Source organism: Adelges cooleyi, unplaced genomic scaffold (assembly GCF_023614345.1).
Source record: "Adelges cooleyi isolate 19-005CV unplaced genomic scaffold, UGA_ACOO_1.1 ACOO_flye_CR_arks_rails_tigmint_CR_PRNA_247, whole genome shotgun sequence".
Taxonomy (NCBI): Eukaryota; Metazoa; Arthropoda; class Insecta; order Hemiptera; family Adelgidae; genus Adelges; species Adelges cooleyi.
Genome location: NW_026095912.1, coordinates 9937103 through 9952539, shown reverse-complemented (window position 1 = coordinate 9952539; position 15437 = coordinate 9937103). Strand labels below are relative to the sequence as shown.

At 28.9% G+C, this 15437-nt stretch overlaps 1 protein-coding gene across 1 annotated transcript; it reads left to right on the top strand.

The window, feature by feature from the left end:
- The first annotated feature begins 6348 nt into the window (after nt 1-6348).
- Nucleotides 6349-15437, top strand: LOC126836473 (uncharacterized). Its single transcript, XM_050569933.1, has 3 exons — nt 6349-6673; nt 10500-10567; nt 15181-15437. Exons 1-3 carry the CDS (start codon nt 6575-6577, stop codon nt 15320-15322), a joined length of 309 nt encoding a protein of 102 aa, XP_050425890.1. The 5' UTR covers nt 6349-6574; the 3' UTR covers nt 15323-15437.

Sequence of the window (15437 nt, the reverse complement as noted above, 5' to 3'; positions counted from 1 at the left end):
TCGATCAATTAATTCACAATAATGTTTTCAGTGAAATTTAAAGTCTATAAACAAATGTTTATTCTTTCTTTTAAAAAAAACTAAATATCAAAATAAATACCTCTTTGCTGTGTTAATATATGAGAATATGAGCTTAATGTTAAGTTTCATTACAAATTGCCTATACAACGCGCCTTAATAAATACTAGTGTTGAGGCCCCTTAAAAGGTATTGAAATATTTCATGTTTTATTAAACAAGTCCTGCAGCTGTAAACAAAGTTATAAGTTTTTATTATTATTTTTGCAGATATTCTTTGTTTCAGTGTGACAGGCAATGTGCTTCTCTTACAGAGTAACGAACTCAAGGACAAATTAATAAAAAAATTCTTAAGCAGAATTATAAAACTTGAAAATCCTGCTATGTTTAAATTTTAAATTGACAGTGAGACTCTCTTATGACCAGTTGATTTTTCTTTTTGGCCTAAAATGAGATACCTAATTTTCTGAAAATTGTCCACTAATCTTTATATTTCACCGCCATCTTAAATATTTTGAAATTGAGTGGGACATTTTTACAGAATTGGAAACTCAAAACAAATGTTTTCATCATAATTCAAAAATAAGATGAGTATAATTAGTGTTTTTTTTTTAAATATTTGTACTTAAAAAAAATAGCTTTTTGCTAGTACCACCTAGTTATAGGAATCGTTTTACTCCTAAGCCAAAAGTAAATCAAATTTTATCAAAGTAAAGTTTCGTTTTTATTTTTAGTACAAAAAATTATTATTGAATACAAATTGAATGCTAATTACACATTCTTTAAAAAACAACAATTAAAAAACAAATTGTACTTTTCCTTTTGAGTGTCAAATTCTATAAAAAAAAGTCTAGTAGTATCAATATTCAAAATGCTCATTTTCATGTTTCACTCAATTTCGTAATATCTAAGAACATTTGGGCGACATAAAAAAATGTGGGAAAAATTTCAAAGCATAAGTGATTTCGTTTTAGGCTCAAGATCCAAAAAGCACACTGGCCATCAGAATCCCATGGGGTGAAGCTAATGACCTCGTATTTTAACGTGAAGTTTTATTTTGTGTGAAGTATACTCTCTACACATTCTATTTTACTTACTCTACGTAAATTTCAACTCTGTAACCTATAAATATCTTTAATTTTTTTTCATTTTTTTGCTGTTTTTAAATACTTACAAACTTGCCACTATCTATACAGAAAAATATTTTTCTTACCGATTAATTATAAATTTAATATTGAGTTCATACATTAGTTCTTTACCATCCATTAATGTTCCACTCGACAAACTTAAATTGTAAATGTAAATGTCTTTGAGTGTAGATAAAATTTCATATAGTATAGATGAAATATTTAAATGTGTCAAGTGAAATTATTTTTTGTAGGGAATCTTGCTAAATCAAAGGCAAATCATTTTTGTTTAAATGCCTGAGAATTTTTTTAAAACAAAAGATTTATAATAAGGACCTAAGCCCCACTTGCCCACTCGCTCCCCCCTAACACCGCACAGTGGTCCGAAAGTGAATTATAGTCGCTCAAAAGTCTCATTATTGAATATGCAAAAAATATCAAAACAATTATGAGTTATATTTTTAATATATTTTTAAGGCATAATATAAAATTTCAAGGTCATATGTGTACCTTGACGTTTTTTTATTGCTATTTAAAGTTCAGTTATTGTAGTTTGGCGGTTATTTTCATTTCAGAAAATAATATTTCGTTTGCGATTTTTTTACCCTCTAATATGTGCGCCGGCCCTTGGGTTCAATAGGCCATAATTTGATAGAATCGATTTTTATCACGAAATCATAATAGAAAGATTTTCAAGTGTCATATTTTAGCTTTAAGAATCTTTTTGTTAGAGGTGTTACCAATGGGTGGCTTGGCTTCCTTTTCAAGATATTCAAGCTTTGTAGTATAATTTAGAAACAAAACGTATTGTACATATTTTTGTATAGATTGTTTTTTGTAAAATAAAATAAAACAAAAAAGAATCTTTTTTAAATCGAAAAACATAATACATCGTTTGTTTTCCATATTACATGGCTAGTTTTAAAACAACGCTTCTGCCATAACCATAGAGTGTGGTTTGTTTAATCACGGTTCACATATAAATATATTCATTGCGCTTTTCCGTAAAACAATAGAAGCAGACAGTCGCGTTAATAATAAATACTTAAGTGTGTTGGCATATAGTTGTTTTTTTTTTTATATCTTTGCTCGATGTCTTGGCAAGCGAAATGTTCCAGGATTTGGTCTCGAGTGTGGCATTGGTACGACCGGAAGACGGGCCGTCGGACGACCGGAAGTCAGCCGAAAAAACCGTCATCGGCCGTGGAGACACAAGCGGTTGGCAGCACTGACGCGGACGACGGACAGATATGTCTGCGCGACGCCAACCTCGATAAGCTGTTGTACCGCGAACCTGGTATTTACCGCACCGAGGAGGTTACCGCTGCGCCACCGAAGACCACCGAGTACACTCGACGCGGTCCTCGCTACCCGGCCGCCAAGGCTTACACGAGGTCGGCTGGTCTGTGCGCTGCGACTCGGCCGGGTTGTGCGACAAGTCGGTGCTGCATGCCGACACCGAGTTGTACGACAAGTCGGTGCTGCGTGACACTGCCGTACTGCATGATGAACCGGTGCTGTGCGGCCATCCCGTGTTGCGTGTCAAGTCGGTGCGACCGACTAGAGCAGTTGGCGCCGACGCCTCAACGCCGTGTGCCGCGCATCCCGCCCAGGCCCATGCACACCATGGTAAAGGCAAAATGACATATTTGCTTTTTTATTTGTAACAGCAACTAGCACTATCATTTCACTATTGGGCGGTCGTTAATTGGTAAAAAACGGAAACCCACACGACGGAGCTCCAAGCCGGAAGACGAATTTGTTTTTTGCATGTTACGTTTCGCATACAACTGTTTGGCTAATGTGCCTGCGACTAATCCGAACGATTGTTTTTATTCATTAAATATGTATTTTTATTCTTTTTTATTTTGGACTATATGTTTTTATTAACAAGAATTAGAAGGGACTTAGGGACCTCATTCATTCAATGCTGGAGGCATCCGAGAGGCTCTATGCCAGGATTAGACGTATAGTAACAAGATAATTATATACTCGCATCACTAACAACTAAATTTAGGAAATATTAACTTCGGCTAGATTGCAATTCGTGTTCCGATCCAAGTGATCAAATAAGTGCAACAAAATGACGTCACTTGGTAACAAATTAAAAGGTTCTAAGATTGAGTTAGCTGATTGAATCATAGGCTGCATTTTAAAGCTACGCTTGTTTCGGTGGTTTTACGAGAGAATTTTTGAGAGGGGTTCTTTATCTCCGAACATGCATTTTATTTTACTATAATAATACACATTTTCGTTGTACAGATGTATAAACAATTTAAATATAGAACATTAACATTAATTCATATTTTAAGAGGGTATCGCACCGCCCATTTTTAAGGAGTAAAGTATAGGCAATTTTTTACAAAATCTTATTCTAAAGGTTAAACTGTGATGAGTAATTATTAGTTCAATAACTAGGACTCTATTTTGATGGTTAATTAATTTTTTTGGACATCACAGCATCCTTGAAAGCGATTTAAAAATGTTTTTTCATCTCAACTTGTTCAAGCAGACTGAAAATAACTCGCTAGTTTAGAAATAACGACTATTTTAACATTTTTAAATGACTGTAGCTTTCCAAAAAATAACTTTTTTTTAAAAAACGCACCGTATTGCCCTCCGGAATATTGTTTTCTTTTAGTTTTATAATAGGTGCTTTTACTTTAAAACCAAAATTAAGCGAGTTATTTCCAGTCTGCTTAAACATGTTTTTATAACTGAAAATCACCGGTGCGACGCCCTCTTAAATGAAAATTTCCTGCAAACTAGTTCTATTCGGTAAATTGTAAATCAACCTTTTTTTTTTAATTACACTATAGAATATTACCATTATTGATAACTCAAGATTGATTTAGCTAGAATCGTCATTGTAAGCTTAAATCAGGTACTTCAATGGGCCAAAAGTAAAAAATTACGATGCTCTATAATTTTTTTTAAAAATAACCGAATTAGTTCTAAATTTGTAAGGAATATTCTTTAAAAATTTTACTACCGATAAACACTGACAAACCAAAATAGTATCATAAACCCTATCCTTAGAATAGGGATAGAAATATCTTTTTTATTTCACTTTTTCAAGCAAAGTTTTGGTTCTAGTGTTTGTTTCACGAGAATGTTGTCCTTACAATTTAATCGTACCTAAAAACAATTTTATACGACGTACAACGTTAGTATTATTTTACTCCAATTATGACTGTGTTATTAAAGTAATTTATAACAGAAAAAATTAATTTAATTTTAAAATTTAATGTGTAATAAAAATGGAGGTAGTTAGAGAAGGTATTGTTTTTACAATGACCAAAATTTACATATCTTCTTTTATGCTGAAATAAATTTAAAGACAAAATATTTCTGAGATCAGTTCTTAAAACCGTATTTTGCACAACTTTAAAAAGAATTGAAAGAAAAAATATGAGACGAGTTCCGTATTCAACGGGATAAGTCTAATACTATTTATGCAATTTGGTTATTGTAATATTATATAAGCTTAGGAATTATGTAACTTTAATAAGTGTACAATCAAAATTCTATTGTTAGCCCTAAACTCCTAAATTTTATTTTGCGTATTGCAACAATGGTTTTAAAGTGCATTCTAAGACAATACAGATTATGTATATATAACTTCTGTGCGATGTAGGATAGCCATTAGTGAAATTTGATTGGGCTATTAGTCCTTCTGAGTTAATCACTTATGAACTTTTATACCTATTACACTTGCAATGTTAAACTATCCTATTTTAAAAATTCTGAAACAATAGGTTAAATCGTAACTGATTTTTAAGTATAGATTGTATGAACAGCCATGATTATATGTGTATAATATATACTATATTGTAAATTCATTGTATATTATTATTATTATAATTTATGTTAAATATTATATAATATATATATACTAATATCAATCATTTCTATATATTATATAATTTATATTATAGTAATATATTACTAAGTGTAAAGTATAATGATGTATAATAATAAAAACGTGTAGAATATTGGGAATATATATAACAATACGTATATATCATTAAAAATTGACTATCTAATAAAAAGTAATAAAAAACAAAATTATAATATACGTGTATTTTATATTTCCTGGTTGACTGTATGTGAATAAAGGTGTCCATAAATTATTATAAACAATACGAAACTGTTAATTATCTGCAAATATAATAAGGTGTTACAATGGGTAAGTAAGTGCATAGCTAAATAAATTATAATAGCTATTGTTGGGACTTGGGGCTGACATTGCTGTTGAGGCACTGCAATTAATTTAATTTACACAATTTCTCAATCAAAAATCACTTTTAAGTCCAATTTGGTGTTTTTTTCTCACACTTGTATTATATACTTATATACAATGAGATAGCTGTAAAATATTTAAAAATTATTTTCTGCTTAATTTTAGAGATTCGGCTAAAATAAATTATTGTTAGCGAAAAATCTATTTTTAAGTTTTTTTTTTTTAATAATTATTTATTATATTTTGTATTCTATTGCTCATCTTTTAGGCTTAATTTAAAACCCGTTTCAAGCTTGTTACACAATAAAAATTACCCAGTTCTGCATGTTAAGTTAGTTTAAGTCTAATGACGTATAAACAAATTGCACTATTTAATTAATTATTATAAAATGTTTTTATCTATTTAAATTTGTTCCATATTTTCAATGTAATAGAACGTTTTGAAAAATACCTGTGGATTTCTTCCAAATTGCGCTATTGCCAATTATTATAGATAGTTTTACGTTTATAGTATTATATGTTATTAATTTTGATTTATGTATTAATTCTAAAGTATCCATTCAAAGTTCAACATCGAAACTGGAAATTCAAGATAATTGACTTTTAAGTATTGTAAAAAAAATCTTGTCAACAAGATACTCTGTACTTTAGGAGTTATCAGAATTTTTTTGGTATGAAAAAAATGGAAAAAACCGTTATTCTCCGGAAATATAAAAACCAACGTTTACTACTCGATTATATTTTCAAGTCGACGATTTACTTTACCGTAGCAAAGCCAAGCACTTAGTAGTTATTTGTTTTTTTTTCAAATTTTTGGCTTTTTGTTTATTGTGTAAGTACAACAATACTATATTATTATTATTATTATATTAAGTAGGACGGCGACGACTAGCAAAATAATAGCGTCTAACAGATGTTTTTCGGTAGAACACATGTCATGAACCCAAGCTTGTAACGCGTTTGGCGCTTGCATTTAAGTAAAACCAAATTTTACTGATTTTGTATGACGTGTAGATATTATTAAGAACCGAATCAGTTGTGTGGAATTCGCGCATTAACGCTGGAATAGTTTTTATTTAATTTATTTAATTTATTTTTATTTTTTAACTTAAGTATCATTGTAAATCTTTGCAATACTGACACAGCAATAATTGTCAGTCCAAAAGACCGTCGAGAACTACTAAAATATGGCAGAGGTCAAGTACAAGTACGAAGTGGTTATGATCGTGTCGGGTTTGTTCATGTTGTTGACAATGTACGAACTACCGGTAAACGGTTACTACGAAGTAAATATTATCATTTTTATACCTTATTTTACATTAAACAGTGCACCTGTAATAAAACGGCTTATGGTTTACGGGTGGCTCGAAGCCAATGCATATTATAGTCAAACCTTCTCGGACTAGCGATACCATTAAAAAAGTCGAGCAATAATTTTAACCAAACAGTTCCAAATTTATTTGGGATAATTTATTTTGACATGACTATATTTTGCCGGTCTAATAGTCAAAAGCCAGTATCAGGAAACTATCTTTAAATTCAAAGCTGGATTAAACACAAAACTAGAGCTCGTTAATGAGATAAATCTAAGTTAAAATTGTCTTACTCAATAAAATTAATTCTTATCACAGACGGATGATTATAGTGCAACCAACAAAGTAAAAGTGGTTATTATTTACTTGATGGTAGAGTTATTATAATTAATAGATTATGTAATGTAATGTTACTGTTGGTAAACAAAAAAAAATTTTAATTTACAATTTTTTCATTAAAAATTTCATTTTGAACAAAACATTTAAAAGTTATTTTTTTTTAAATCTATTCGGACTTAACTAGGTAAGGAAACATTTTTTTTAAAAAATTAACTTAACTTAAACTAGTTGGACTTTACCCAGCTTTGTTATTCTTTTTCTACCGAAAAGTATATTTTTTTGAGGATTTTCGGGTATTCATTTTATGCCAGTATAATTTTTAAACGTTAGATAAAATAATTTAATTCCTAGTTCAGCTAGAAGAGAGCCTAGACTTTTAAGTCTTAGCACTACAAAATTATGAAAAAATTGTACACATTACCAGAAATGTTAACTTATGTAAGTATTACAAATGTATTTTAGGTCTTGTTCCAAAACAAAAAAATTTTACATTTGATTTTAAAATGTAATAATTAATAATATTAATTATTTCATATATATAAATTAAAAAAGAAAGATAAACATGATGCATTATACTACTGAATTCATCCATTAACACAATATAAGATATAAGTTATAACGTTATCAAATTTTAATGAACAGCCATAATTTTCTATTTGTTTTCCTTTCTAAAATACTATGTTATAAGGAAAAAATAAGCCTCCCCGGATTTTGTTTTTCGGCCTTGATATACTCATTTAAACTAATTTTAACTTACAATTGTAATTATTTAAATATTTTAATTTATACCTTATATACTTAATTATCCCATTTTTCACACGACATACAAGTGAATAAAAATATTATGCAAGGTCATATTTCTCAGTATAATATTACTTTTAAGTATGTTTGTTATCTAAATATTCTAAAAAGACTATTCCCTAATCTATCTCCCATATCCCCCTCCCCCTTTCGCAAATATTTTTCTTTGGAGGGTCATGTATTTTCTATTTACACTTAACTCCTCTAGTTCGTGACCTAGTTTGGTCGAATAAGTCTACCCCGGTAGCTCAGTGTAGCCACAAACTCAGTAATGCCACGACGACGTCGAAAATGCCGTCCTAGAGGGCGCAAACGAGAATTTTTGCCCGTGTGTTTTAATGTTTATCATCTGGATGTATATTGTGAAAAACGACAATCGGGTCTTAACCCCTTTTCTGCATGAATTAATTATTTTTCTCAAAAAAAAATGTGTATCTTTTTTTTGGGTCATAGTTACATGGAAAAATATTTAAAAAAAAATTTGACTATTTTTGACCCTAAAAAAACCTTAATATATATATATGTATGGCATTAAGTTCAATTTCAATATAGCTTATAAACTATTTAAGCTACAAAGACGTATTTACATTTTTTGAAATCTGCAGCAAAAATCTAACTGACTAGTATTTTTTTGTTTGACAATCGGAAAAAGCTCTCAAAACGCTCTCAAATTCTGAAAAAGCCCGAAAGTTGATAACGCCGCATCAAATAATTGATAAGAGTTTTACTAAATTATAGTACACACATTTACCGATAGATAGAAGTGTCTTATGTCAAAATTGTTTAGTTTTGCGTGCCGAATTCGGCCATGCATAAAGTAACGTAAATGGATAAATATCAAACGAGATATTTGAAAAAACTAATTTGTGCCATTTATGGGACCTTATGCAGAAAGAGGTTAAAACCGTCTCAAGAAAACCATAAAACGTTGTGGTGAGACTGGTTAACGGTATAAAAGGGACAGGATATAGGACAGCAAATACGTACTCAGCATAGGAAGGTAAGCTTCACATTTTTGGGAACTATGAGGAAAAGTATACAAATGAAACCCTTCGAATTCATGAGTGTAGTATTATAGTGCGTGTAATAAAATATATATTTTTTAGCCAAGGTATATTGAACTGAAGACATTTGCATTTTATAGTTAGGAAAGCTAACCTAACCTATAATGTTATTTGATCAGTAACCGGCAAATCGCCAACATTAAACGCAGTCCGGTCTGCATTTTTGGTTGTTTAGAATGTTAATGATTTTGATTGTGATACACGCAGCGAACACAGCGTTTTTCCCGTAGTAAGTGATATGTCAAAATGTACCAAATACCTATAACGGATACAAATTTCAAACATAAAACAAAATGTTTATTGTGTAGTTTGGTATTGCTTTTTGTTGTAATACGTCATCGTGTAACTTAAACTATATTCTATAAGTTTAATATTTAAGACCTAATAAGGAAAACCGTCTAATAATGTACTATGTAATAAAAATTCATCTGCAAAATTGAATTTTAAACTTGATTCAGGAAATTCTCTTATCGCTCTAAAACTTAATCTAAACTAACCGGTATTTAAAATAAAATAATAAAAATAAAAATTAATGTGTGGTTAAGATAAAGATATTACTACTAAAATTGTATGTTTTTCTGATTAAATTCAATACAAAGCTGCAAATTTAAGCTATTAATATTTGATCAATTCGTAATTAACAGAATTTTAAAAATCTTTCAAAACTGGTTTTCTTTACAATTTGTCAATATGATGTTACTACGTTAAAAAGATAATTGTGTATATTTTTTTTATTTATAAGTTTAGTACACTCCATAGATTTGGTGACTTTGAAATGTTGGCATCAATTTGTATGCGTATTAAGTTAATACATTTTTTAAAAGTTTTAATTATTTTTCTAAAGTAAAAATAATAATATCAAGGGTTTTACTATTTAGTAATCAAATATGAGTAGGCATTAAGTATAAATAATAAGAATTTTTTCTTAAGAGGACGTCATACTATGACATCTGATCTCAAAATTATTGTCGGATTACGCGTTTTGGAGTTCTGATTGAATTAGAATGATAGTTGTTTTCGACCAACAAATACGCAGTTAATGTCGGCGATTTGCCGGTCACTGATCAAATAACATAATAAAAAAACATTTAAAATCAAGACTCTTTGTACCTATAATATATAATATAATAGTATATATAATAGTGCACATGGGCCAAAAAAAAATTAATTTTCAACAATGGATTTTTTTTTTGAGTGGATCCTCTTTTACAAGTATCTACTCAGGCCACAAATTATAATCAAAGTGTTTTTTAACGATAGTGACTTATGCATTTTTTATTAATGACCATCGCTTCAAAATTTCCAACTAAATACGCGTTTATATTTGTCACGACTAATCAATTTACAAATCATGACCGACGTCACTACTTCATACTCAATTACCATGAGTAGCTACTTATTTATTATTAATAATTACTAACAATAAAATTATTATAATAGTTTAATATATTGTTAAGTTTTAAAGTGTGTGTGTGTGTGTGTGTTTTCGATGTACACGTGGCAATATATTTAAATATTATTAATATTATTATTATTATATCAACAATATTGTGCACTGGCTGATGGCATTGGAATCAATTCGTGTATTGAAGTAGTCTTATATATATTTCAGATGTTTTCAAGATGTCGCTATTCAACTGTTGATGCCTTTGATTTTACAAATGTAAGTACCTACACCTAAAATATAGTTTGTAAATAAGTATAAATAAGTGGTTTATTGCACAGGGAATGCAAACAAAGTAGCGCTTATGAAGGAAATGTTTTGTTTTATTTTTTTCAAACATTGATGATGAGTAATATAAAAATAATATATTACACTAAATAACAGCAATATTTAATAAAAATAAAATATTGAAATATAAAATGGCACATTAACGTTCGTTTCAAGTTTTGCAGGTTTTTCTGGTGCTGCATTAAGATAATATGATAATATAAATATCTTATCCTAGTTTTTTAAGTTCATTTTTTTTTTACAAAGCGTCCGTCCGTCATAACAGATTCTTGCTGTGTCATCCGTCCGTTTAATCTACTCCACATGACTATAATATAATTATTCTTTGTATAAGACAATTCTAAAGATGCACACATTGACGCTTAGCAAGTAATAACCGTAGTCCGTAAGAATATAAAAAGTAACTTGACAAATATGTATAAAACATTAAATTGTTAAATGACTCACCGTGATCTTTAGTTAAACGTTTACATTTAAATCACTCATAAGTCATACGATTCAATTAGGTACAATAATTGTGTATTTTGTTTTTTATATCAGCAAAATACTACTAAAACAGTTGAACCAAATAGTTGCAATTATTAGGTAAATTATATCATCAGAAGTTAAGTACGAACAATTTATTGATCACATATTTTCTTAATATTTAACAAGATAATTGCTAAGTAGTTAGCAAATGTAGATATAGATCCCGTTAGATTAGGTTATATTAGGGCCAATCCATCAAAACAAATAGTTTTGTTGTGAAATCTTTGAGCCTGTCAACAAAAATGATTTTTAACGAAAACGCACTATAGGGAAAATCATGATACAAAAAGTCAGTACAGTGGAGTCCGGTCATTTGAACAGGTATTTGAAAAAATATTTTCACTATATTGTTAATTACGGTACATAAGTTACAACGGCAATAAATTAATTAAAAATAATCCTGAAGACCTTCTTGTTCTGGCTTTTCGGGGTTTTCCAAAAAAATTCCTTTCCGTGTGTATGTTATAGTCCCACTCTAGATATACCTTCAGACAAATTTTCAGACCTTAAGTACCAAAACTGTTTTTAGTTTAAAAAAGTTCTGAGCCATTCTGGGTAAAGGGTTTTGTAGTTTATTTGGTTTGCAACGTACATGATTTTAGTACTATAAACAAGTTCGACTATTTTTAAAACAAGTTATATTGTGCCGTAGCGTTTTAAGTTGAAAAATATGTAAACTTTTGTATGGTTTATCTTTATATTGAAGGAGGATGGAAGAACTTCTTAAATTTTTGGGCCAGTTAAGTACCTTTCAAGTACGATAAGGAATTGCTATACTTAAAGGAAACTGACCAAAAAACACACTATGGTAAAAACAATACCTTCTCTGTTACGCATCGAAGTTAAAATTTATAACATTAGTTAAGAATGATGTAACTTCAAATCTTTTAAACCACATTTGTGATAGATTTTTAAATAAATTCAATAAACTAAAATCTATCCTCTTTGACTAAACCGATGAAGTACCTGAAGGAGTTGAGTGATCGAATCCAAATTTTCACAGAATTATTTTTTATATGATAGAAAAAATGGGGGGAGGGTGCTGCAAACAAAGTTCTAAAGTAAGAATATTTTGAACAACGATTATTTACGGTTACTACGTCATTATTGTTGATTCATAAACGGAGACAGTTTAATTTTTTTTTAAATGATTGTTAACCCTGTTTTCCAACAATTAATGTATATCATTATGGCGTATACAGAGCACGTGTTGGTAAAGATTTATATATTATAGTGTAGTGCGTGAACTTGCCATTATAATATGGTTGTCTCCAGGGCATGTAACAAGTATTCAAAGAGTAGTGAATTATGTACATAAATTAACGTACTCCAAGACACCTTGGCAATATAATATAAGGCATATAGATATAATAATTTATATATATATATATATATATATATATATATATATATATATATATATATATATATATATATATATATATATGTATATATATATATATATAGAGACTACACCAATGCAGAAATCGTTGCGCTGCTACATACAATTATTGCACATTGATTATACATAGCGTGTACACATACTATTTGAATTTTATCGAACCAGTCCAATCTTGTTAAAAATATTTTAAAAACGTTGATTTGCAAACGTTTCTGGTTAATTAGTATTGTTTTACTGTCAATGAACGTTGTTCTATTTTTATTAAAAAACCTGATAAACGACATGTTTTTGATATGATCTCCAAAGTCAGTAAACACGTTAAAAATAATAATAATAAATACCGAAATAATTAATTTGTTTATTTCAATTATCATCAAAAAACAAGTGTGTATCAACATTTTTCATAAATATGTTGGGTTAATAGTTTACGTTTTATATGTTACCGCCTCAGTATAAAATTCATCCAGTGCTAAGAAAATGAATTTTACGAGTAGTACACTTCCATAAAGCGTTTTTATGATTAAAAAATTATGGAAATGTCATTTAAGTATCAATAAAATCGACAAATAAGTATATGTTGCAAATGGTTATGAGAGACTCAATATATTATGCAATAAAAACACATATTTGAAATGAGAAAACAATTATTCTATACCTAAGCACTACAATAATATTATTATTCTGTGACTTTGTTTAAGTAGGGCAGATATCACTTTGTAACTTTTAGTTTGTTTTGCGTTTTTTTTTTTATAAAACTCTTCTTCACGGCTTTTAACTTTTGTCCTCAGGCTTTTGATCCAGGAAACTCATTTTTGCCAAAAAAATGACAACACTATTTTCCACATGAATAAAAGTCTTTTAGTCAATTATAGTATAAATCTGTTTCATAAATGAAATACATGAAGCTTATTTTTAACTTAAATGAATTCAAAATGAGACAGTTTTTGTTAATTAGCGCTATTTTTACCTTCAAGTTGGTTTAAGGTGTAGTTTTCTTTTTAGTGAATCTAAAACTAATAAATATTTTGTTGAATAAGTGTTTATTTCGAAATGTCTATAATATGTGTACCTATTTCGATGTAATAATTGACTTTTATGTAGCCTAAAGTTGACAGTTATATTAAAATTACTATATTTCCGATTTGTCAATAATAAATTATTAACTGATCCATATTTTCTCAATGCAATCTGATTTGACGTTTAATTTGTTTTCGTTGCTACACAAAGCAGTTCGAAACAAAATTTCTATAAAGATTCATTGTGAATTCATAAATTATAATAACACACATAATGGTCTTTTAGTAAAACTATATCACGGTGTCTAGGAAGAATAATTAAAACGTTTAACAAACTATGTAATTAAATAACTATTTATTGACATTAAAAAAGGTCATAAATATTCATTATTATTATTATTAGGTCTATTTGTAGCTATTAACTCACTAACTAGATAAAAACATTAAACTAAAACTTATGTCTATATCATGCATAATATTATAATTTTTATCACTTTCTCGGCTCTCTATACATAGTATATATACTATTCTTTGTTTTATTAAAGACAATTGATAAAAAAATCATATATCTTTATATATATATATATAACAGCTGTTGTTTATTTGCACATTTTATGCTATCTTATTATTGTTATAGTCTCATACGTATCAATGTAAATGAATAATTTTTTTAATAATAATAAAACCGCTTATTACATAATGCATAGTCCAATTAAGCGTTAATTTTCAAAATCAGCTTTAGGCAATTTTTGAACATTTTCATAAGCAACAAAAAAATTTGTCAGATTGGTTAGGTTTTGAAATCACCTACTATTTTCACTAAATATTTTCACTATTTATTTGAACTAGCTCTACCGTTTATTTGGTGTTCAATTATAATTTTACACATCATGTAATACTTTAATATTATGTGACTACTTTAAACAAAAAAAAACATTTTTTGGAAATGTCTTTAGGTGTTTTTGAAACTAGACGCCTCAATTGTGCTACACGTTTGTAATTTATATAATGTATATTTACAATTACATTTGGAATTTGATTAAAAAAACAGTATTGCTGCGGCAAAATGGAATAACGAATCAATTACTATACCTAGCGAAAATTTACAAATTGGATAATTTATATATTAATGGATTTATGCTTTCCAGTATTACCAAAATTACCATCTCATTTGCAAGTTCGACATAATACAATTTGCGACTATTATAAAAACCATTTATTTCTTTTTTTTGGATAGATTATCCTCCCAAATGGTTACACTTAACTCCTAATGTTCTTTAAATTTATTTATCCAGCGTTAAAGCAGCTTTTAGAATATAATATTTTTTTCATAAGAAATTATTACATAGAAATTATACTTTAGAAGGAGAAGTATAACAACACTTACTTGTGTTTATCTTATTGTACAAAATCGAAACATATACTGCATGTACTTTTGGTCTTTAAGGTTATCTGGCGAGAAAGAGCGATTTAGCAATGTCTCGATGTTGGAAATATCCATTTAGATGTGATATTGGGAGGTTTTAGTTATGTCACTAATGAACAGAATATTGTCTCGTTTAACGGGTTTATAGTTTACTGATATTTAATCATTTCAGGATTATCCAAACATCCAGTGACGCTATCACCGAGCAGCCGTTGGCGATATTTTGGATTTTGGACATCATCGAATACTTGATGTACTTCACTACGTTCTATCTAGTCCGCAGACTTGTTCAGCTGATTTACTTCCGGTATTAGCTTATATGATAATTATAATACTTATATGCAAATTTGGAAGTATAATTCATGTCGTACATAAACGTGTGATTCACAATTCTTATGTAAGTTTTCTCCTTGAATATTTTATTACATG